A 25,828-nucleotide genomic window follows, 5' to 3' on the forward strand; every position below is an offset into this window, starting at 1 on the left:
AAGTTGGGCTGGTTATTGGTTGGACATTACCTCAGTCTCTGCTCCCCAAGCAAGTAAAAGATCTGTATGACAAGAACTTCAAGTCCCTGAAGAGAGAAATTGAAGATCTCAGAAGACGGAAAGATCCCCCATGCTCATGGATAGGTAGGATTAACATAGTGAAAATGGCCATCTTACCAAAAGCAGTCTACAGATTCAGTGCAATTCCCATCAAAATTGCACCCTAATTTTTTATGGACCTTGACCGAACAATACTCAATTTCATATGGAAAAACAAAAACCCCAGGATAGCCAAAACAATTTTGAGCAATAAAAGAACTTTGGGAGGAATCACCATCCCTGACCTCAAGCTGTGCTATAGAGCAATAGTGATAAAAAAACAAAAACAAAAAACAAACAAACAAAAACCTGCATAGTGTTGGTACAGAAACAGAAACATTGATCAATGGAATCAGATCATAGAACCAGAAACAAACTCACACAGCTATGGACACTTGATTTTTGATAAGGAAGTCAAACAAAGAGTCTTTAACAGATGGTGCTAGTCTAGCTGGATCTCTGCATGTAGAAGAGTGAATTGATTCATGTTACCCTACACAAAACTCAAGTCCACTGGGATCAAGAACTCCAGCATAAAACTGGATACAGTGTAGCTCATAAAAGACAAAGTGGGGAAGAGCCTCGAATGCATTGGTACAGGAGACAACTTCTGAGTGTTCACCAATGGCCCAGGCTCTAAGATCAACAATTGATAAATGTGACTTCATAAAATTGAAAAGCTTCTATAAGGTAAAAGACACTGTCAATAGGACAAAATGGCAACCTACAGATCGGGTAAGGATCTTAACCAACCCTACATCTGACAGAGGGCTAATATTCAAAATTTCCAAAATGTCAAGAAATTAGACATCAACAACCCAAATGGGGTATAGAACAAAGCAGGGAATGCTCAACAGAGGAATGTTGAAGGGCTGAGAATCACCTAAAGAAATGTTCACAGCCCTCAGTCATCAGGGAAATGCAAATCAAAACAGCTCTGAGATTCCACCTCACACCAGTCAGAATGGCTAAGATCAGAAACTCAAGGGGCAGCAGACATTGACGAGGATGTGTAGCAAAGGGAAGACTTCTCCATTGCTGGTGAAAGTACAAACTTATACAACCACTTTGGAAATCAATTTGGTAGTTTCTCAGAAAACTGGGAATAGTTTTACCTCAAACTCAGCTATACCACTCCTAAGCATGTACCCAAAAGATGCTCCAACATCCCACAAAGACATGTGCTCAACTGTGTTCATAGCAGCTTTATTCCTAATAGTCAGAAACTGTGAACCTAGATGTCCCTCAGCTGAAGAATGGATAAAGAGTAGTTTTCTCTGGGAGTTATTTCTGTAATTGTCAGAGTTACAGATGTCTGATGATTCACTGCAGTAGAGAGACCAACCTCAGAAATGCTTGTCCTTCATGACTTGTGCCCTGTTCTCCTGCTTCACAACTTGGAGTTTTCGAGTGTTGGACAAGGTGCTGCATTCATGCCTGTTCATTGAAGTAGTGTAACCACACAAATACTGGGTTTCTACAGTCAGGGTCCATTCTGAGTGACGTGACTTAAGTGTGTTGTTCCTTCCTTTTTCTTCCGCACAAATAGTTACTGTATTTTATCTTGAAGATCGTGTTTGCAGAGGTCTAAGCTCATTACCCTCTTACATTCACACACAAAAACATCATCGCTCCACGTACGCCCTCCCTTTGTCTAGAGTAGTTTTTTTATTAACCTATAGATCTCATGTCTCCTTTTCCTCACTCCACGTGCCATTCATTTCCTCACCTGAGCCAACTGTAGATGACCACTTTAATATGCTATCTGTGTATGACCCTAAGTATCACTGTCCTGTACACATGGTCATCTTAGTGACTTTAACGTGGCACATACTAGGAAGTTCACCCATTGAGTATAGAACTCACTAGTTTCCAATCAGTTTAGCAGGCTTTGCAGTCATAACTTTACAGTGTTTTTAGAATATTTCAGCTCCAAAATAAGAATTGTCACACAAAGATAATTACCTTTCCCATTTTTAGGCAATCAGTTGCCTATTGATAGGCCCTTACTGGGCTTTTTACATGAGTACAGAAGAGTCCTGTAATAGATGATTTCTTCTTCAATCTTGCTTGATATTGTAAGTTCCTCTGTGAGGTAGTATGTGGGTAATTCATTCCTTTTTACTACTAGAATGAGAGGAACAAATTGAATACGGGCATGACAAGTCATCTGTAACTAGCCTTCTAAGACATTGTGTTTCAAACACTCTGTGTGTTCTGTTGAACTGTTCGCATATTGAAAGCAAAAGTAACATGCATTAAATAAACGATGTACTGAATTTTTTGTAGATAGACTTAGAAGCTGAGAAGGTGAGCACTGTAGCTGGCATCGGTGTTCAAGGGACAGATACAGAAGGCGGTGAGGAGGGAGACAAACAGCCCATCAGCTCCCCGTGGGACGTTGCACTTGGGACCTCAGGTATGCAGCTGAACACCAAGTGCCAGCACATGCTGCTCGTAAACATAGGATCTTTAACAAGTTCTTTTTTGTGGGCATTTGTGGCACATGCCTTTAATCCCACTCTGAAGAAAAAGGCAGGCAGATGTCTGGGTTTGAGGTCAGTCTGGTCTACCAAGTGAGTTCCAGGACTGCCAGAGCTACACCGAGAAAGCCTGTTTCAAACCAACCAAACAAAAAGAAACCAAAGCAAAGCAAAAGAAAAGGAAATGAAAAGATAAGAAAAAAAATCAAGAAAATCTCTTTTCCAATTTTTTAATTAAAATATTCTTGAAATGTTAATTATGTATCTTGTTTTATATATTTGTACTTAAGGCTTGGAGAGCAAAGGCAACCATAATATATGCAAATAGAATACATTATCTATAACATTACATTATATTTAAAAAAAAAAAAACGGTAAACACGGCTGGTTAGCTGGCTTGCTCCTGTATTGGTGCTCAGTGTGCACTAAGTTCTAATTTAAACAGTTTCTTATAACTGAATCTTCTAATTGGTGTATTTATCATTATTCTTAAACTGACAGGGTTGTAGTTTCAGAAACCACAAAGATTATTCATGGCTACCTATCATTTAATAACCTTACTCTAAGTGAAAGAGAAACAGATATGAAAGAGAAAACTACCTTATCTTCTTCACTCTTAAAAAATGTCCAAATGTGGAAATAGGATAGCATCTTTTGATTAATTAAAAAATGTTACCCTAAAGAGTCAGGCAGTCGCTGATAACAGATGAGACATGCTGTCTTTGTGTCATGTTGCTGTATGAGCATAGTAAAGAAACACCAGTGTCTCATCATCGGTCCTCAGTGCTGAGGTTTTTGTCTGTATCCAGTATCAGACATAGAAAGAGTAGAGTCCGTGGGAACTGGAATTTGAAACTAAGTGGTCTCTGTGATCTTCTTGGCGTATTCTGAGAATTCTTGCTCTACTATGTCAGTGCCATCTCTGAAGAGAGGGGAAACTATGATTTATATGTAAGGTTAGTGGGGTCAACAGAAACACGAGTCACATAGGCAAAAGTTAAAAGTCAGACGACAGGGATCCATGCTTTACCCACCATGAGTCTGTAGAAAGCGTGATTCTGATAAATATATATAATACTCATTTACATTTAGATGTGCATATTTATTTCATATTACTTATAAAGTGAAAGATAAATACAGAACCAGAAATGTTCAACTTACAGCATTTCTATCAAAATTTGCTTTGCTTAAAATTATGCTTGAAATGACAGTATTTATTGAGTTAGACATACATAATGGCCAAGGAGTATTTAAAGTTTCATCCAGGCTGAAAGCTTCCCAGTTACTCCTCATGGTACTGCTGGTTGTTTATCTCTGTGTTGAGAATACATCCATCTTACTCCTAAGAGATCCTAACTTTATTGATAAGTATTGTTAGGTTCTAAGTTAAATGATCTGCTTTTGAAGAGACACATCTTTATTAACCCTAGTTTTCAAGTCCTGCTTTAACTCAGCTCATGTCTCTCTCTGCATTTAACCAAATTCTGTGAACATCTTGTAGTGGTTTGAATGAGAAAGGCTTCATAAAGTCGCACCTGAATGTTTGGTTCCTTGTGGGTAGAACTGTTTGGGAAGGATTAGGAGGTGTGGTCTTGTTGGAGGAGGTGTCAATGGGGGTAGGGTTTGAGATTTCAAAAGCCCATGTCCTTCCCACTTAGTGCGCTCTCTCTCTCTCTCTCTCTCTCTCTCTCTCTCTCTCTCTCTCTCTCTCTGTCTCTCTCGCTCTCTCTCTATCTCTGTGTATGTCTCTTTCTGTCTGTCTGTCTCTCTCTCTTTCTGCCTCTTGCTTATGGATCAAATGCAAATACCCAGTTACTGATTCAGCACCATGCCTGTCTGCCTCTGCTGTGTACCTGCTATGATGATCATGAACTTTAATCTTCTGAAACTGTAAGCAAGGCCCCCTCCCCTCAATAAATTCCTTCTTTAAGTTACTTTGGTCACAGTGCCTCTTCACAGCAATAGAACAGTAAAAATGGCATATGTCACTCCAGAAAATGGGCAAGAGAAGTAGTCTTGAATGCACTTAAGTGTTGGCTGCCCAGGAAGTGTGGTTCGAATGCTGCCTGAAGGACTTGTTCTCAGTGGTCACACTATTTCTAGAGTTATCTATGAACTAGCTAATCTGGGTATCTATACTAAGTCTTTGGTATGTAGGCTTTATTAAAATTGCTGAGGAGCCCCAGAAATCTTAATTAAAATTTGGGACAATTGTTTGAATTTTTATAAGACTTGCAAAGTGATATGTTACTCAAAACATCTTCATAACTAAAGCTTTGAATTACTTTAGAGTCCTAACCTTTCTTTTGTATTCTTATTGGTCTTTAACTTTCTTATTCTAAGTTTTATGTCATAAGATTGTTTCTTTGTTGCGTTGTAAGCTCCAGGGATCATTTGTGAAACTGAAGAAGATGGAATTTAGTAGACTCTGTCTTTTCAGAGCTGGTTGAGCCTAATTGTCGGTCTGGCCCAGCGGTTCTCAACCTTCCCAACACTGTGGCCCTTTAATATAGCTCCCTAACCATAGAATTATTTTGTTGCTACTGTAATTCTGCTGTTGTTATGAATCTTAGTGAAATATCCAATATGCAGGATATCGGATATGTGACCCCCCCAAAGGGTCTTGACCCACAGGTTGAGAACTGCTAATCTAGATAGTCCAAAAAAAAAAAAATTGATGACTTATAAAATATCTGTATTTTAAGAAACAAAACATACAATTCAAAGTCAGTTTCTTTTTTTGTTGTTGTTGGGTTTTAAGACCCCATTTCACCAAGTACTTACATGTAACCAAGCTACCTTAGCATGGGGTGCTTGTGTTTGTAGCTGTGTACCACCATACCCAGCTAGCCAGTCTCCTTGTGTGAAAATAGGGCTTTTTCTTCAAGCAGTTTCTACTGGCTTTTTTTTTCTCCCACCTCGGATAAATCATTTTTATTTTCTCAAAGCATAGTGAGAGTTTTTGAATACATGTAAAGAAATAAATATGAGGGCTGAAAATAATTACATTTCCACATATTCGGCACTTGACTTAGCTACTTGCCTCTATTGTATCTTCTTTTAAAGTGTTCTTCTGCTCGAAGTATGCACAGTCTTTCCATTCCTATTTCAGAAGTGTGTGTCTATTTCAATTATAAGGTCACGCACGTAACCGCTCAAGCAGATGATGGAGTAAATACTTGGATGCTTCAGTAGCCCAGGAAAGAGCTTCCTAAGCTCTTTTTCTAATGCTTCGGAAATGTTATAAAACTTTGTTAAATTCTATCATAATTCATGAAAGTGAGAAGACAGAATTATCAGTAAGAAAACATGAAAAATGGGTTGCTTTGTAGTATCTTTAAATGGTATGTTCTATCCAGTGTACATCAATGGAACACAGCTACCCAGAACTATATATAGATAAATATCAGGAGTGTGAGAAAGGAACCTCTGTTGAGTTTTGTGTAGAAGTTACATGAAGATACGTGAAGCATCGGGAGATGCACCCACACAGATTTACACTTAAGAGAAATAAATGAAAAAGATAAAATTCTACACTGGCGACTTCTGAAAGGAGAGGGAACTTGTGATCATAGAGGCATGCTTAGAGTCTCCAGATGATGCTGTTCCTCGGGTGTGTACATGCATGTGCAGACAGGATTTACTTAGTTACATTTTCTCTATCACATGTACAGGTAAACAAAAAGAATGGCAAGTAACAGATGATAACTGCTGGATGTGTACTTGACTGAGAATTTCAGCTTAGGGGAAAATAGCCTTAAGGGGCTAGAGAGATAGCTCAGTGGTGAAGAGCACTGACTGCTCTTCCAGAGGTTCTGAGTTCAATTCCCAGCAACCACACGGTGGCTCACAACCCTCTATAAAAGATTTGATACCCTCTTCTGGCATGTAGGTATACATGCAGACAGAGCACATACAGAAAAAGAAAAGAAATAGACTGAAAAATGCTGTTATTCTAAATACATTTGTAATTGTAAACGTGTATTTTAAATGACTATGTGCATTTGACTTAATTGTGCAACTGCTGCAATCAAGTAAACATAATTTTGCAGAAGTAAATTCTACCTTATCCCCTTTAATATGATAACTTCTCTCTGAGATAGTGGTGTCTATGATAGATTCATCTTTTACCAACTTATTTTTAAAAAGGTGTTTCTCTTCTCTCTTGATTCTGCTGGTGCCAGACAATAGCCTATAAAGCACTTTATCAGAGAGGTCAGGCCTGCCAACCTGAGTGCTTCATTTGGTCCCTGTCAGAATCAGTTCTAGAAAGGATTCTGTGCTTAAATCCCATTAACCTTCCTTGACTCCAATCAGCATCTTCCCTTGATACAAACCCCCTTTTCTTACATCTCCTTTAATGGTTGGAATCCAGCATGAATGTGCTCAGCTGAGAGTCTGTAGACAAAATACAGTTTCGCACTTACATGCTTAGATGATCTATCACATGACAGCTCTAAAATACCAGGAAACATTTTTGTTTTAAATGTAATCCACTGATGCAGGCATGTTTAAAGGGATTTATGCATTGTGACCCGTGTACTTTTATTTTGAAAGACAGTTGTACTTTTGAAAATTTGATAGATTCTTTTTATATAATAACTTAATTGAATTTTTTTCATATAATATACTCGGACCATGCTTCCCCCTCTCCCAACTTCTCCTAGGTCCTCCCCAGCTCTCCATTCCCTTTCTTTTTTTACTTTAAAAAACAAGCAGGTCGGGGCTGGGGATTTAGCTCAGTGGTAGAGCGCTTACCTAGGAAGCGCAAGGCCCTGGGTTCGGTCCCCAGCTCCGAAAAAAAGAACCAAAAAAAAAAAACAAGCAGGTCAACAACAACAACAACAACAACAACAACACACACACACACACACACACACACACAATCATATTAATAAACCACAAAATCAGAAATCATGTTATATAAACAAAAGACTAATAAGACGAAAAGAAAAAAAAAAACCCAAACAAAACAAAATGAGACATAAGGCGTCTATAAACCATTGGGATGGTTTGTGTTGGGCATCTGTTGCTGGGCATGGGGCCCACCCTCAAGTGTGGTCTGTATATCTAGTGAGAGTCCATTGGCGAAAACTAACTTTTCCTTAGCAAGTGTCAGTTGCAGATAGCTTCTTAGTTAGGGGTGGGAGCCCCAAGTCTGCTTCCCACTCAGTGCTGGGCCCCATCTGGTTTGAACCTGTACAGTCCTGTTCTGCCACTGTCCCTGTGAGTTCCTATGTCCACAGCCCTGTTGTGTGAGGAGGACAGTGTGCCCTAGAGCCATCCATCTCCCCATCCATCCCCCCATCCTTCCCTCCATTCCTCCCTCCCCTCTCCTCTGCAGGATCTCTGAGGCCTGAAGGGAGGGTCTCAATGAAGAACGTATTCAGGACCAAGAGCTCCTAAGTCTCTTACTCTGCATATCGTTTCAGTGCTCTATGCTAGTTCCCATTAATTGCAGGAGGAAGCTTCTCTGTCAGAATATTTTTACTATCCTGTTTCAAGTTAATGAGGTAAAATGTAGAAATAGCAAATTTTATTCTTGCTCTATAGATGTGTGTTTTTTTAAAAGTGTATACAGACAATCCTGCAACTCTGACCACAGTCAGGGTCACCCCAGAGAGTTTACTCTTTGCTCAGTCTCCCCACGTCACCACACATTCACTAGCCACGGGCAGCAATGGTTTTGTACTTCCTCTCAAGCTCTTTGTGACTGACTTCCACGGGAAGGGTAGTGCTTTCATGACCCTGTGTAGTTGGCTGTTCCTTGCTGAGAGTCGTCTGTTGTGTGGCTCACCTCAGTGTCTCTAGTTGCTAAAAGTTTTAAATAACGTACCACTTCCACTAATGTTTGTGGCTTCTGTTTGTGGTGATCATTCATTTGCTTCTCTTGGGTGAATGCCTAGGAGTGTTGTTGTAAAAATATAAAAAATAAAATAAGTAGGGTTGTCTTTTATCCCCCTAGGTCAGTCTCTCTGAGCCTGGCAGCAGTCTCTCTACCTATCTAGTACCCAAGGCAGGTTTCCATGCCAGAAACACATCCCAACTCCATGGCGGCCCAGACCAGCCATCCCACACTTTCTTACACTTAAATTGGTGCACTTGAAAGACCACACAACTCAATAACCTTAGATCCAATTGATAAGATATAATTGGCCACCTAAACATGCAGAGCCCGCCCAGTACCATCCATCCCTTATGAACATTAATAACAACCTGTAAATACATAGAGCGGAATCTTAATACCACCTGCCATGGCTTCTCGCCCTCTCCCTCCTGTCTCTTCTCCTTCCGTTCCAGTCTCCTCCTCTTCCTTCAAACTTTTCTCCCACCCATCCTTCCTTCTCCTCCAGTGACAGGTCTCCTTCTATCCTGTACCTGCCCCTCTCCCTGTATTTTACAAATTCATTGGGGAGGTTCTGGTGAAGTCACATAATTCCTGTGTACACGACTAGATTGCTGTCCTTGAGGCAGTGGACTTAGCATCAAAATACAGATAACTCCAGGGCAAACCACAACGTAGGAATGAAATTGATTGCCATTTTTCTCCAAGTGGCTGTTTTCTTCAGTCCCAAGCATGGGCTTGAATCATTGTTCCTGCCTGTTTAGTTCAAATTTCTTTTAAACAAGTTGTCTTAGTTTGGGTTTTATTGTTGTGAAGAGACACTATGATCAAAGCATCTCTTATAAGGGACAGTGTTTAACTGGGGCTGACTTGTAGTTTCAGAGGTTGAGTCCATTATCATCACGGTGGGAAGCATGGCAGTGTGCAGGCAGACCTGTGCTGGAGGAGCCAAGAGCCCTACATCTTGATCCGAAGGCAGTCAAAAGGAAACTGGCTTCTCTGTACTGGGCAGAGCTCAAGCATTAGGAGAAGCCCTACACAGTGACACACTTCCCAATAGGACCACTCCCTGGGCCAAGCATATTTAAACCACCACACCAGTTATGCTGACTTCTTGCCCTTTTCTGAGCTGAGAAAATGTTGACCCTTCCTTTCAGAAGATTCTTTGGCTTCATAGGTAACTTACCTTGGGTTGACTTACGTTGGGTTGATACATAGTTTCCCAGCCATCTGCTTTGTATGTAAAGTATGTTTTTCTTTGGTTGCTTCCAAGCCTTTGCTTTTGGTGTCAGCCATTTAGCCGTTGATCCTGAGTTACCCCATCTGGACTGCTGTGGTGTGGTGATGTCTTCCTCCTTCATTGTTTTCAAGGAATCCTCTGGGGTCTCCACACATCCTCACTTTTCGTTCCTGCCTTTCTGAACCTCCAGAGACTGAGCTCACCTTCCTCAGGGTTATGTCCCAGAGCCTTGGCACATTCTCTCCTTCCTTCACTTCCCTTTCCTGCTGCAGTAACTCCTCTTGATCCGCCCCCAGGGAGACTGATCCTTTCCTTGACTGTGTCAGAAGATGGCCCTGCTTTGAAGGGTTCTTCATTTTTAGTATCATGCCTTTAAAGAAAAATGGTGTTTCTGCTTTGCTCTTGGTTTCAGGCTCTGTCTCTACAGAAGTTTCCCTCTTCTTGTCCACAACAGACTAAGTCGGAGTGTCAGCCCAATACTTTCGAATTTTGTGCTTCAAAGATGGATGTTGTGGTCGTCCACATCGCCTCTTTTTCTCTTCTCCTCTGTTTGCTTTCATGTCTGTCTTCTCACTAATTACGTCCTTCATCTTGAATAGAACTAACTGTAAAGGCTGAGATAAGTAATACTGTGTAATGCTGGGGAAGCTGCATGGCTGGGTTTTCTTATTATGAAGATTACTATGTGCTTAGGAGCCTTCCAGGTCTAATAGTTGGGCTGGTTGAATGGCTCCAGGGTGGGCAGTGGGGTGTAGCTAGCTGCCTGGGTCTGTCTTCTTGGTGCCATTCTTTACCCTCAGGGTTCAGTTCTGTCATCCCAGTACACAGAGCCATATCATGGCTGTCTGTATGCTTGCCTCTAGAACAGACCTTTGCTGTTTAGTCCTTTGCACTTGGCCGTCCTTGGCACTCCACAGTATTGAGGAGACCTCGCACCCTGCTCCCCCAGCAGAGTCCTTCACAGCAGCATGGGGCTTCTCCGCTGTGCCCCGTCTAACCCCACAGCTGCAGTCCGTCTTCTCCGGAGTCTGCAGCGACACATCACTGCTTTTCCCTGGAGGCACAGGGCAGCTTTATGAGAGCTTTCAGAATTGTGGAAACCCATGTTTACACTACAGATTTCACAAAGGCCAGCAGAAGGGTGCTCATCAGTTTTTTTCAAAGCTGGAGTGTTTTTCTTATTTATTTTATTGAATTTATTCCTATTTTTAAACTATTTTAGTAATCTTTGTTGATAATTATGTTTTACCTTCTAAAAACCTTTTAGACATTAAAGGGAATAAACCAGTCTCTCGTCTTGGAATAGGAAGCTGAGGCCTCTCAACATGATAATGAACCTGGGTACACTGGCTGGTGCGGCCAGACTGTCTGCCCACCAGCCACCCAAGGAATGACATGACATGGAGACTTTATTAATCATGGAAGCTTTTGGCCTTAGCCGGGTATCTCTCAGCTAGCTTGTATACTTTAGATAACCCGGCCTGCTACCTCTCCTTCAGTCCCAGCACTTATGCTTTTTTCCCTGTCTGCCTGGTGAATTCCCTGCACCTGATTCCTTCCCAGAGTTCCTACCCCTGCCCAGAACTCCCACCTATCTTCTCCTAGCTAGCTATTGGCTGTTCAGCTCTTGATGGAACCAATCAGAAGGTGCTTTAGGTAGGCAAGGAAGGACAGAGACACACCTTCATATAGTCTGCAGAAGTATTATCCCAACAGGCTGAGTACAGGACCAGAGGCAGATGCAGGGAGAAGGGAAAGGCCCAAGCAAAGAAACAGACAGGGCAAGCTCTCTTCCATCGTACTTCCCTGCTTCCCCAGTGCTAAGGAGTTAGAGCAGATGAGCTCAAGTTCCAGGTCTAGCTGTGCAGATTTTAACAAATCCTTAATCTCTCTGATTTTAGTTCTTTTATAAAATGAAGATGATGGTAATAGGACCACCCATGCTCAACAGTCAATAGCATGTGCTCTGGTGATGTTTTTGCTGTCCCTCACTGCTAGTTGGTTCTTAGAAGCTCCAAAGACCAAACCCTAAATTGATGTTGTCCTTACCTCACTGCTGTAAAGGAGGTCAGTGTACAGGAGCCAAGAACAGCCCAGTCCCTGAACTTTGTGACAGCATACTTTTATCCTGCATGTGCAGGAGACTGCCTGACCTATATATACTGACCTTCTTAGAGAACCAGAGAGACGTGCACCAAGCTCTCCTTTGCAAGAACAGGCTCTAAAACCTCCCAAGGTGAAAGTAAATTCACCTGACTCACCTGTCCTAACAGCTCACCTCTCCTGGGTCACGTGTCTGCTTTTGTTGGAGTCAGGGTCTTGCTTATGTAGCACACACTGGCCTGAAACTGACTGTGTGGCCCAAACTCTGTGATTTTCCTGCCTCTGCCTCCTGAGTGTGGGGAACACAAGCATGAGCCCATATCCAGCAAAAGCAGCAATGTAGCATCAGTTAAGATGGAATTCTTCAGTCACTCCGATGGTGCCTGAGATCAAGGTCAAAATGGTTCAGACTCTTCATTCTGATCAAATTCTTCATTCATTTTAAATGAAGAGCCAACAGAATTTGCTCGTGAATTGTATATGGCCCATGAGAGAGTCAGTCAGGGTGACAGCATGATTTCTAGCCCAAGAAACAAAATGGGGAGGCCGCCGTTCAGTGCTCCATAGAGTGACTGGTGAAGAGGACGTGCATCTCGGTAGGCGTGCGCCTACTCGACAGTGTATCCAGCACCATTGCAGACAAGCCCCATCGCTGGTGAGTTATTCTTACTGAGAGCACCCAAACCTGGCTGAACTTACTTAAGAACACGGCTCATTCTGCGATGTCTTACATGCAATCATGTCACGGCTAATACGTGCAGTTTTGCTTAATATTTTTTTTTTTTTTTGCTTTTGTTCCCCAAGCTACCTAGTGGTAATGGTAGGTCTTTATCTCATTTCTGTTGATAGGAGCATGTTTATACTGTCTCATCATTAAATATGACCGTCACTATCAGTTATCTTGAAAGCGTTCACTATCAAATTAAATAGGTTTTCTGTGGGTCTTAGCTTGCTTAGTTTTTATGACTAGAAACATTAAGAGGCCCTGAATGGCTGCATTTTCATATGTAACTTGAGAATTCTTAGTCCTGTTAGACCCCAACCCCATTGTAAATTATCTGAAAAATCAAAGTAAAATTCACAGACGCATAATCCAATTACACTTAGATGTCTTTAAAATATGAAAAAGAAATAGAAGTAATTAATAATAAAATAGGGATTCATTCTGGCATGACCTTGGTACCATCTCATGTGCAAAACTGGTTTGGGGTGAGGCTCACTCCTTCGCTGTGGTGATTTGGGGTGAGGCTCACTCACTCCTTCGGAGTGGTGATTTGGGAGGACAATACCACAGACTTGCCATGCTGGGTAAGGAATCAAGAAGTCTGAGCAGAGCCCCATGCTAGGGGCTGAGGATGAATCCTAGGAGAGGGAGGAGGGAGCATACCTTGTGCAGGAGCTGAAAGCCTGCAGGTGCTGTCTAGGACCCAGCACACGCCAGTACTGTGTGGTCCTTAGCTCCCAGAGCCTGGACTCATCCCTTGGTCATCTTTAACCATGGACAGTCACAGCCTCACTGGGCAGAAATTGCAGCCAGGATTCAAGCCCTTAACTCTTTGATTCTCGGTCACGGAAAGGATGCTTCGAGTTCTCTTATCTCAAAGGCCATCACCACCCCAGGTGCTCAGTTTAATTCCTTTGAGGGAGAATTAGGAAAGCTTAGTAGTGGGCTTCAAACTGCAATTGTCTGCAGTTCTCTGTGTGTCAGTCTAAACTCGTTACGATAAATACAAGCTTTGGATAATTGTAAGTGGGAAACATTCCAGACATTGTAAAAGTAAGGGCCACCCCCTCGCGCCTTTGTTTACTTTACTTACTGAAGCTTTTCTGTTACCCTGTTGTTCATTTCCTTAGTTAATAATGCCATCATCTAGTCAGAAACTTGAACTCATTCTCAGGGTTTGATATGATCGTTGTGGGTTGTTTCTGTTGTACTGGTGGGTCCTGGGTCCTAGACAGTGCCATTATAATCCTAGATGTGTGATGGCTTTCACACAAGACAGCAGTTGTAAACTGAGTGCATCATGGATATCACGTGTGGTAGTGCAGTAGTAGTCAGTGCTTAGTATCGAATTAACAAGTGTGTGTGGGAGACATTGTGTCCTACTCTTTACCCTTAGTGCCATCTGCTCGGAGCTGTTGAGCTTGTAGATCTATTTATGCTTGCCTAATGCAACAAGCTATAAAGGTAAGATCCAGATTCATGAAATAATGATCATGGCTGACATTTGAGTGCTGCTGCCTGTAAGCAGTGTTCATCTGAATGTCACTGTATCTGAAATAATGGAATATTTTATTAGCTTAGATGACATAGTCATTTTAGCAGTCCCAGAGAGTTGCTCCAGAATAACTGATGAAGCAATGTGTGTTAAAAATTAATTGTGCAGGTCTTTTGATCTCCCTTGAAAGTGATGAAGCGGAGACTCAGTCCCCAGAACGTGGACAGCAGAGTCCCCTTCCGTACCGTTACATCTGCAGGCACGGCTGTGCGAAGGAGGCACACTGAGACACTTTGCATGCATAGCACTCGAGACAGAGAGCGTCAGCGCATCATGACTGAGGCATTGTTTGTCTCTTGGTCTGGCTTGGGCCCAGAGTTCAGTTCCTTCCTTTGCTAGCTAGTAACCTGGCGTGCTGACTTCCCTGGGCTTGGTGACTCATCTGGAATTGGACTTGCTCACAGTACCTAGTCATGGGCCTTTCCCAAAGCTGGAATGGGTTTTGGAAAGTGCTTGGAATTATAGCTCCTTGATAACTTGAGAGCCATCATCATTGTAGGTTTCTGTTGTTACTAAGTTAAAAGACATTTAAAACGTATTACTAATTAGGGAAGAATACCCTTCTCATCACAAAATACTTGAAGTTAAAGAAATTACAAATAACTCTATAAGATAATGTCTCACCAGACTACTTTAGTTAAAATGTCTCAGTTATTTCAAAGTACTTCCTAATTAAATTAAATATGTTAACAAAATTAATCTGAGAAATAGAGCTTTCCCCTCTTATAATAAGTGTAGTATCATTAAGTGTCTAAAAATAGAATGGTAAAATTAATGGTGATAAGCAGCATATTATAATACACTGTACTCTTGGTCTGCTAAACTCCTTGGAGGCTTTTAAAACCAGGCCTGAAGTGGCTCATTTGCTAAAGGGCTTGCCATGCAGCATGAGGATCTGACCTCAGTCTTGAGCACCCAGTAAAAAGCCCAGCCTCGGAGGCTGTATCTGTCTCTATAGCCCAGCCTCAGAGGCTGTACCTGTCTCTATATCCCAGCCTCGGAGGCTATACCTGTCTCTATAGCCCAGCCTCGGAGGCTGTACCTCTCTCTGTAGCCCAGCCTCGGAGGCTGTACCTCTCTCTGTAGCCCAGCCTCAGAGGCTGTACCTGTCTCTATATCCCAGCCTCGGAGGCTGTACCTGTCTCTATATCCCAGCCTCGGAGGCTGTATCTGTCTCTTATAGCCCAGCCTCAGAGGCTGTACCTGTCTCTATAGCCCAGCCTCAGAGGCTGTACCTGTCTCTATATCCCAGCCTCGGAGGCTGTACCTGTCTCTATATCCCAGCCTCGGAGGCTGTATCTGTCTCTTATAGCCCAGCCTCAGAGGCTGTACCTGTCTCTATAGCCCAGCCTCAGAGGCTGTACCTGTCTCTATATCCCAGCCTCGGAGGCTGTACCTGTCTCTATAGCCCAGCCTCAGAGGCTATACCTGTCTCTATATCCCAGCCTCGGAGGCTGTACCTGTCTCTATATCCCAGCCTCGGAGGCTGTACCTGTCTCTATATCCCAGCCTCGGAGGCTGTACCTGTCTCTACAGCCCAGCCTCGGAGGCTGTACCTGTCTCTATATCCCAGCCTCGGAGGCTGTACCTGTCTCTATATCCCAGCCTCGGAGGCTGTACCTGTCTCTGTATCCCAGCCTCGGAGGCTGTACCTGTCTCTGTATCCCAGCCTCGGAGGCTGTACCTGTCTCTATATCCCAGCCTCGGAGGCTGTACCTGTCTCTATATCCCAGCCTCGGAGGCTGTACCTGTCTCTATATCCCAGCCTCGGAGGCTGTACCTCTCTCTGTAGCCCAGCCTCGGAGGCTGTACCTGTCTCTGTATCCCAGCCTCGGAGGCTGTACCTGTCTCTATAGCCCAGCCTCGGAGGCTGTACCTGTCTCTATAGCCCAGCCTCGGAGGCTGTACCTGTCTCTATATCCCAGCCTCGGAGGCTGTACCTCTCTCTATAGCCCAGCCTCAGAGGCTGTACCTGTTTCTATAGCCCAGCCTCGAAGGCTGTACCTCTCTCTATAGCCCAGCCTCAGAGGCTGTACCTGTCTCTATAGCCCAGCCTCGGAGGCTGTACCTGTCTCTATAGCCCAGCCTCGGAGGCTGTACCTGTCTCTATATCCCAGCCTCGGAGGTTGTACCTGTCTCTGTAGCCCAGCCTCGGAGGTTGTACCTGTCTCTGTAGCCCAGCCTCGGAGGCTGTACCTGTCTCTGTAGCCCAGCCTCAGAGGCTAAGACAGAGGGCCCTTGGGACTTTCTAGTAGCTAGCCAGTCTAGCCAAATCAGTGAGCTCCAGGTGCACTGAGACCCTGTCTGTTAAGCACACAGAACAGAGCATGATTGAAGAAGGCATGCAATGTTGACCTCTAGCCTACACACATGTGCACACTGCTATAGACACGATTCCGTAAGTAGTATAAGCTACTAGACAAATATATTTTAAATGGCTGTTCTTCTTCATTTCTGAATGTCAAATCCCATGCCTTTGGTAATAAAAAGACGCATTCCTTAAGCTTCTTTTTATTGTTATTTTGTTTTAACACTGGTTCTCTGTAACTTACGCTGGCCTGGAACTTTATAGTCTCACAGGTTCCCAACTTGGGCATTTCCTGCCACTGCTTCTGGGAGTGCAGGCATGGCCCACCATACTCCTCTGAAATCTGCCTCTCAGCCTCTGGGACTCCAGGAGAGTGCTACTACGCTGCTCTTAAAAGCATCGTTCTTTCATGGAAATTGCCAGAGTTTTCTTAAAGAATGTCAGCCCATTTTTTGTGTCACATAAAAGAATTTTTAAGCAGTGTTTAAAAACATTATTCCAGAGATGCAGATTGACATACTGCTATTAAGAATGTGTGGATTTGGTTTAAGGAAATGGAAATGCTAATTGATTTAATTTTGTCATTACACATTGTAAACATGTATTGAATTATCACCCTTTACTGCATTTAATTAAAAAAAAATGACAACTTTGGGTTGTCATAAAATTGTTGCAGGTGAGGTGGTAAGTCTCTAGTGACAAGCTCTCCCTGAGGAATCGTTTTCTAAAACAGCTGACTCATAAAAATTAATATCCTCCATGGATTTCAATTCCTGAAAAAGTATCATATTAACCAGATATGTACATAATACATGCTACTTATTTTCATAAAGGTTCAAAGGTCCAAAGAAATGACATCCTGTGGATAGCCATGGCAGGGACTCATCAGATATGGGCCTTCCTCCTGGACTCTGGCACACTGCCAAAGAAAAGGTAAGTGGCTATGTCCTGGGCAACCATCCTCCTGGGAGCCCCCAGCTTCCCTGCCCAGGTCACCACGCTCACAGCACGTGCTGTGCCTGTCAGGGTGCACTCAGCCACATGGCACAACAGAAGTGTGGAGCAGGCTTCTTGCTCTCTCAAGTGGATTCACTGGGGAGCACTGGTCTGCTCCCCAGGCTAAGGAAGCAGCTGCTGTCAGGAGCTCTGCCAGCTCTTCTGGCAGAGATAGAGAGGAGGAGGTGGTGAGTCACTAACTGGCGCTCAAAGCTGCTGCTCAGAAATGATATACGTCACTTGGACTTGTATTTCATCAGCCTCGGTTAAGCCTGTGGCTGCGTCTAATTTCTAAGAGCCTGGGAGGAGCCATTCTTCTGAGTGCCTAGAGAGAGAACCAGAAGTGCTAGGTGGGGCCTTAATCCTTCACAACATAAACCCAGCACATGTGTCTGCAGTCACTCCTTCAGGTGGTTGAGTGCTGCATGGCAGAGTGGCTGCTCTTCCCAGCTCTCCTGACTGTGGACGCACAGGAGAGTGAGTGAGTGAGCCCCCTTACCTCTGCCATTCCATCATTGTATGTGTTTGTGTCACCTCAGGATTGCTGTGTGAGGGAGGATTTGGATAGCATTGGCACATGGGTCCATGCACTGTCGGGCGTGTGAGGATGGGAGCAGCACTTCTCCACACAGTGTCTCCTGACTGCTCCTCCTCCCTTGGCCTCAGGCAGGGCTGGCTGCACTCTCTCTGTTCCTCTCCTCTGTCTCTTGGTGCGTGCCTGATTCTAACTGTTTCTTCCTCTGAGACTACTTAAAGAAAGGAGCCTGGTTCCGTTTTCTTCTGTGCACTCTGCCTGGTGCTGTGTCTGTAGATAACAGTGCAGTTAATAAGCAAATGGCGGAAAGTCTGTCCTGTGCCTGCAGAAGGCACTGAGCGAGGCCACTGGTGCTGCTCACAGGCTTCTCCATTTGCTTTCTTACACACCCAGGACCACTTGTCCAGGTTGGTACTGCCCACAGAGGGCTGGGCCCTTTCATGTCAGTCATCAGTCAAGAAAGTGACCACAAGTTTGTCCACAGGTCAGTCGGATGGAGGTGTTTTCTCTATTGAAGCTTCCACTTCTCAGATGACTCCAGTTTGTGTCAAGTTGACAAAAACCTGACCAGGACACAATCACAGGCCATAAAATTGTTATGTAATCGTAGAAAGTAGGTACAAGCTATCATGACACTTCCCTTTTGTTTGTTTGTTTTTAGTTTTTTATGTAGTTTCTCTGTGTAGCCCTGGCTATCCTAGGACTCACTCTGTACTCTAGGCTAGCCTCTTACTCAGATCTACCTGCCTCTACCTCCTGAGTGCTGGGATTCAAGGTGTGCACCGCCACTGCCCGGCTCCTTCTGCTTGTCTTTGTAGAAAGGGACAGCAGCCTAGCAAGTCCAAGACCTCAGGTGTGCAGGCTGTGGAACACAGTTGTGTAGTGGGCTATGGCAGTCGTGCGTCTGAACAGTGGTTACAGAGGTTCTCATCTGTGGGTTGTGATCCCTTTGAGACTGAATGCCCTTTTCACAGGGGTCACCTAAGACTATCAGAAAACAGATATTTACATCATGATTTACCTCAGTAATACAGTTATAAAATAACAACAAAAGTAAATTATGGTTGGGAGTCACCACAGCAGAAAGGTGTTATTAAAAGTATATTAAAGGGTCACAGCATTAGGGAGCTTGAGAACCATGATCCACACTCCTTCATGCGGAGCTCTTTAGCCAAGGCTTTTGAAGCGTCATGGAGGACTTCTGTAGCAGAGGTCTTCCAAGTGGAGCTGATACCAGTGATGTCGGTAACATCAGGTCTTGCCTCATCTGAGTCCTTGTAGGAGATTTGGACATTCCAAATGCTGTTTAGAAAGGTTTTTTTTTTTTTTAATTTGAATTTTTTTATTTTATTTTTTTTTATTAACTTGAGTATTTCTTATATACATTTCAAGTGTTATTCCCTTTCCCGGTTTCCGGACAAACATCACCCTCCCCCCTCCCCTTCCTTGTGGGTGTTCCCCTCCCAAACCTCCCCCCATTGCCACCCTCCCCGCATAGTCTAGTTCACTGGGGGTTCAGTCTTAGCAGGACCCAGGGCTTCCCCTTCCACTGCTCTTACTAGGATATTCATTGCTACCTATGGGGACAGAGTCCAGAGTCAGTCCATGTATAGTCTTTAGGTAGTGGCTTAGTCCCTGGAAGCTCTGGTTGCTTGACATTGTTGTACTTTTGGGGTCTCGAGCACCTTCAAGCTCTTCCAGTTCTTTCTCTGATTCCTTCAACGGGGGACCTATTCTCAGTTCAGTGGTTTGCTGCTGGCATTCGCCTCTGTATTTGCTGTATTCTGGCTGTGTCTCTCAGGAGCGATCTACATCCGGCTCCTGTCGGTCTGCACTTCTTTGCTTCATCCATCTTGTCTAATTGGGTGGCTGTATATGTATGGGCCAGCTGTGGGGCAGGCTCTGAATGGGTGTTCCTTCAGTCTCTGTTTTAATCTTTGCCTCTCCCTTCCCTGCCAAGGGTATTCTTTTTCCTCATTTAAAGAAGGAGTGAAGCATTCACATTTTGATCATCCGTCTTGAGTTTCCTTTGTTCTAGGGATCTAGGGTAATTCAAGCATTTGGGCTAATAGCCACTTATCAATGAGTGCATACCATGTATGTCTTTCTGTGAGTGGGTTAGCTCACTCAGGATGATATTTTCCAGTTCCAACCATTTGCCTACGAATTTCATAAACTCGTTGTTTTTGATAGCTGAGTAATATTCCATTGTGTAGATGTACCACATTTTCTGTATCCATTCCTCTGTTGAAGGGCATCTGGGTTCTTTCCAGTTTCTGGCTATTATAAATAAGGCTGCGATGAACATAGTGGAGCACGTGTCTCTTTTATATGTTGAGGCATCTTTTGGGTATATGCCCAAGAGAGGTATGGCTGGATCCTCAGGCAGATCAATGTCCAATTTTCTGAGGAACCTCCAGACTGATTTCCAGAATGGTTTTACCAGTCTGCAATCCCACCAACAATGGAGGAGTGTTCCTCTTTCTCCACATCCTCGCCAGCATCTGCTGTCACCTGAGTTTTTGATCTTAGCCATTCTCACTGGTGTGAGGTGAAATCTCAGGGTTGTTTTGATTTGCATTTCCCTTATGACTAAAGATGTTGAACATTTCTTTAGGTGTTTCTCAGCCATTCGGCATTCCTCAGCTGTGAATTCTTTGTTTAGCTTGTTTAGAAAGGTTTAATATGGGAGTGAGCTGATTCAATTCAGGAGGCTATAGCCGTCATCCAGGCACGAGGCACTAGTGACAGTAGTGCCAGGATTTCTGTGAAGTGTGGTTACAGCAGCTAGGGTGTGCTGTCAGGGCCGCCTGTGTCTCCTGGTCAGAAGGGTGTCGCTACTTATAATAGGAAAATGGTTGCTCATGTTATATCGATCTGCATCTTAATTCTGTGGGTGTGTTGCTACAAAGATAGTATCTAATGGAGATTTGCAGGCAGTGCTGGCCCCTAATGTTCACCACCTCTTTATCACGGGCCGCTTCTCTAACGTGTTTAGACCTCTTCTGTGCAGTGTATGTGCTGCACGTTCCTCTCTGGCCGGGAAATGGTCGCACTCATCCCATGTCCTTCCTTTACCCTGCTTTGTGCCACTCTAGTGTAGGGAAGGTACAGTCCCGAGTGCTGGTCTCATTGGACCTCCATGTGCTGTGCCATTGGGAGATGGTGTCCACACAGCCTCTCACTCCCTTTCTTACCGTGCCTTGTCTTCCTTATGATAGTTTTGACATAAACTTAGACATCAAGGTGTCACTTTCTCTGTGTTAGAGGAATTAGCAGGGGTTCTTCTCAGCATTTTGCGCAGATCTCTGCAGCGCAGCTGCCCTGAGTTTGTTACCGTCGTGTACCACCATGCCCTGTGCTGCTGCACCTCAGGCAGACATATCCGAGTGCGTGTAAAAAATGGGGTTTGTACAGTCGAATGCAGTCATTATGTCATTTTCTTAAAATGTTCATGCTGAGAGACCTGGCTTCCTTCAGTCAGCTCTCTGTTTTATAGAAGACACAGACATTTCAAACAACCAAAACTAGATAATCGTTTAATCTTCTAGAGCCTGATATTGTATGAAACTAAAGTTAAAATGAGAATAAATCATCTCATTATTATCTCATAATCTGATCATTACTGTTGCAGCGTCAAGGATTTCTTACCTGGTATTAGAAAGTGATGTCAGTAGTTAAGTATTATACTAAAGAGGGGAGAGGCCGCCCTGCGCCTCACCCTGGAGGGTACGCCTGGATAACCACAGCAGTGGACGGGCCATCCGCTATGGGCCCTGTGAGTCTGTCTAACTGCTGTCACTGTCAGCTGGTTATTTATGCTCCGTTAGGAACTTGTGACCCCACCTATGAACGTGTCTTTCAGTGACCTAAAGAAAGGAACCTGCCTCCGTTTTGCTGGAAGTGGAAATGAAGAGAACCGAAACAACGCATATCCTCACAAGGCGGGCTTCGCCCAGCCATCAGGCCTCGCTCTCGCTCCAGAAGAGCCCTGGAGCTGCCTCTTTGTGGCTGACAGCGAGAGCAGCACTGTGAGGACTGTCTCGCTGAGAGACGGAGCCGTGAAACACCTCGTTGGCGGAGAGCGAGACCCCATGGTAAAGAAGCTGCTGTGTGCTGTGCACACACCCCTGAGTGAGCCCCTGTGGAGTTTAGGGGTTCATGCCTGGCCTGTGATAATACGCAGTCGGAACAGAGAGCGTGGTTATAGAAAGGCACCCACCTGACTACACCGGGGACCGTCTGGGGAGGGAGGAAGAGCCGTTGCGCTTGGCTTGTGGCAGTGGAGTAGGAGGTGCACTGCACCAGCGGATGTGAGCTGCTGTGAGCGAGCCAAACAGTATGGCAGCAAGCGTAGAGTCAGACTGCCACTGTGCTCTCCTGCCATCACATGCCAGCCCAGCCATGGAAAGTCAGAGCTTCCCTAGCCTTAGAAACACCAGGATCTTAGTTTTCATGTTAATAACTGCTGTTTCTTTCTCTCTAAAAAAAATAAAAGAATTTATTTGCTTTTGGTGATGTTGATGGAGCAGGCATCAGTGCGAAGCTTCAGCACCCACTTGGGGTTGCATGGGATGAGAAGAGGCATCTGCTCTATGTGGCCGACTCCTACAATCACAAGGTGAGTCTGGGCTGGAGATGCACCGCCCTGCTTCTGGGTGGGAGATGCACGTGCCTCCCACCAGGGCCACTCTAAACACGGAAAGCAGCGCCAGCCTCAGTGCTGCGGCCCTCGGAGGGTTTACAACAAAACACAGTGTAACTGTTATCTTATAATGTGAATGAAATGTCTGATAAATTCTCTCTCCTTCAATGATGTAAATGATTCAATACTGGGATTTTCTGGAACTAGCTCCTGCTTTGAGACTTGTTTTTTGAGAATACTAATGGCAGTTGGGAGCCCTGGTTTCCCTGGCACTGCTGTAAACAGGAATGACTGCAGGGGAAATGTTTGTTCTTTTTTTCCTTAGATTAAAGTTGTGGATCCAAACACAAAAGTCTGTACAACGTTAGCAGGCACTGGAGATGCGAATGACGCCAGTTCCAGTTTTGCGGAGTCGGCCTTTAATGAGCCGGGAGGCTTGTGTATCGGTGAGCGTGGTCGGCTGCTCTATGTAGCAGACACTAATAATCACCAGATTAAAGTGATGGATTTAGAAGCAAGAACAGTTTCTGTGGTAAGTTTCCTTAAAGCATAGCTTAAAGGCTGCAGGTTTAAGAGCCTTGATGCAGTTTTGTCTATCTGTCTGTCTGTCTCTGGTATGTGTGTTAGGCACATGGAAAAAGGGAGTCGGAAGTGGGCACCCTGTTGTGTTCTGGGATAACTAGGCCAGAAGGCTTACTCTGAGGATCTCCTGTTAGTCTTAAAATATAAGTTCCATCTGTTGTAGGCATTTGAGGAAAATGCTGGAATTTGGAGAGAATTGGATGAATCTTTAATAAAAACAGAAACCTTGGGTCTGTTTTGAAATGGATAGAAGTCATGATACACACTATGTGTGTGCCATAGAGACTGGTTGTTTTATTCAGTGGCCTTAGAGTATTACCTCCTGTCTTGTTTCCTGTGGTGAATCCAGTACCAAATTGTCCTCAGAAGTCCCAGCTCTCCAAACTCTGAAAATGAGATGGACTGGCGAAAATTTGGCCAAGTTCAAAACAGTTTTCAAAGAGAAAGTCTGTTCCCACTGCCTTTGACTATCCACCTGGTAGTGTGTGTGGGAGGAGAGGCTGACTTTTTTTTTTCTAAGCAGTGTTTGCAAGGTAATTATTTTAAATTAAATCCTCAGAATAGCATTATGACCCTGTATCCTAACCACTGTCCTTAAATTCATAGAGTTGCTTTAATTTCCTGCCGTTTGCAAACCATGGGACAGGTAGTTTTACACCGCGCCCTCGGGTGTCTGACCGCTGAGTCAGGCTGCTACTGCTGAGTCAGGCTGCTTGTCTGTGCTTGGGGAAAGTCTTTAGACTAAAAGGTGGCTGATCTCACTGATAGGGAACTTCATTTTTCTGTCCAGATCTAAGGCTAAGCTCCCTCACTTTTGATCCTAAAAGAGCTTCTGCTTTAGTAATGTGTCCTCTGGCCTTCTAGCTCCCTGTCTTCAAGTCTGACAGTGCTGTGGTAGACGGCTCCTTCCCTAGAGAGAAACAGAAGACAGTGCCCAAAGTGCCGAAGTCCGCCCCAAATATCAGCCTCCCCCCTGTGACAGTGCATCCGGGCCAGGCTCTGCAGCTCGGGCTCCGGCTAGAGCTTCCGCCAGGAGCAAAGCTGACAGAAGGTGCCCCCAGTGGCTGGTTCCTGAAAGCTGAAGGTATGCGTGCCCACAGCGCTACAGACAGTCGTGAATTGCCTAGGCTCCTTCTGTCTGATGGTTTCTGGTCACTGTGTATTTTCTGTATGTTTGGGCCACATTTGAGAGAAGTGGTGTGAAAACACAGCACGTGAGTCTGCCTCTACTCCACCTTGATTTGTTTACTGTTCCCTCCCTCCCACTCCGACGGGCAGCTCTGAGCAGTGCGGTCGGTCGCTGGGAATGAGGCTTCCTGCATACACGAGGCCTCTTTCCATCCTCTTCACTCCATCTCCAATCCCAGTGTGATCCCAGCACTCAGGTGACTGAGCTAGGAGGACCACAAGTTTGAGGCTAGCCTGAGCTACATAGTGATTTCCAGGCCATGTGAGATACAGAGTGAAAGCCTGTCTAAAACACAAAAATTAAACAAATAAAATATTACAGGTCTGATGAGGAGAAATAGTGGAGCTTCCTTATGTGACGTCCTTCTGTAGCTCTTCCTTCTGGGCCTGTCCCTCGCTGTGGACAGGAAGGTCAGTGTTCTGCCTGCTGCTCTGAGACCTGGGAGCTGCTGTGCCGCAGTGGGAAGGGAGGAAGAGGCAAGTCCAAAGTGAAGCCGGGGTCCAGAACTCTCAAAGCAGGACTTGGTGTCTCAGAAGAGCTTCCTCTGTCCTCGTCTCCCACGCTCTTTCACACGCTGTCACCCAATCTTCCATTTCCTCAGCTCCTTCTCTCCCACACCCTCTCACACACTTCTTTTTTTTTTTTTTTTTGAACATTACCCCAATTCTGGCCTCAGGCCTCCTTACCTTCATACATTCTCAGGCCAGAAGCTGCAGGTCTCCACCGGTCAGGGTGCTGTCCAGATCAAGGGGACCCTGCAGGTCGACTGCTAGTTACAGTTTGAACTGATTCCGAAGACACTCCCTGAGTCAGTGCGAACCTGGGTACCCCGAAACCCCTTTCTGGGCTCTGAGGTCCTAGAAAGAGCTCAGCTCTTTTGCGTGTGTCTATACATATGAAAGCAGCTCCCTAGTTGAAGACCACATACTTAATCTCTCTTTAATTACAGAACAATATCATGTGTTTTAAATAAGATATTGAGAACCTTTCTAACACTGCATTCTTAAAGTCCAGAGTGCGTGCTGAGTCATTGCCCTGAAAGTGAGGAGGAGTTAAGGTGAAGGGTCAGAAACTTCGACGTCCACTCTCTGTCCAAAATATTGGCTCTGTTTTAACTCTACAGAGCAAATAAGCTCTGAGGCAAGACTCGTAGTAATTCAAAGATTCCAAAGCATTATAGAGCCCACGCCTATACTTAGGGATAGAAGACCTCTCTTTGGGGGCGACTGTTTTAAAGAACACTTCACAAGTCATACATGGTATGCGTACGTAGCAAACATAGAGAAGCGGCTGGTGAGTAGCAGTTTGTTGTCTCACCCGGACTGAATCACTGCAGAGGTGTGCAGAGGTGTGCAGAGGTGTGCACACATTGGGTTCTCTGCAGCTCATGCCCTAGTCTTAGACCGTATCCCTGACGATCAGTTTCCCTTTGGCCCACCGTCTCCCAGGTCCTGTGTTTGTTTATTTATTCAGCATCAGGCCTTCCTTTGGGCTGAAGAGCCACTGTTGTGTGCTCAGCTCCAT

At 44.5% G+C, this 25,828-nt stretch overlaps 1 protein-coding gene across 10 annotated transcripts in view; it reads left to right on the forward strand.

Moving 5' to 3' along the window:
- Nhlrc2 (NHL repeat containing 2) overlaps positions 1 to 25,828 on the forward strand; it is a 57,960-nt gene that overhangs the window by 25,365 nt on the left and 6,767 nt on the right. For 7 of the 10 annotated variants that reach the window (XR_015621656.1, XR_015621655.1, XR_015621657.1 and 4 more), the window contains 6 exon segments: positions 2,389 to 2,518; positions 17,191 to 17,290; positions 21,754 to 21,985; positions 22,387 to 22,509; positions 22,859 to 23,065; positions 23,980 to 24,199. Coding sequence is in view for 2 of the 10 variants with exons in the window: in NM_001107444.2 (NP_001100914.1) it covers positions 2,389 to 2,518; positions 17,191 to 17,290; positions 21,754 to 21,985; positions 22,387 to 22,509; positions 22,859 to 23,065; positions 23,980 to 24,199 (1,012 nt within the window). In the remaining 8 variants the exon portion in view is untranslated. 10 annotated transcript variants of the gene reach the window in all.

The sequence above is a fragment of the Rattus norvegicus genome, chromosome 1 (genome assembly GCF_021556685.1).
Source record: "Rattus norvegicus strain SHRSP/BbbUtx chromosome 1, alternate assembly SHRSP_T2T, whole genome shotgun sequence".
Lineage (NCBI taxonomy): Eukaryota > Metazoa > Chordata > Mammalia > Rodentia > Muridae > Rattus > Rattus norvegicus.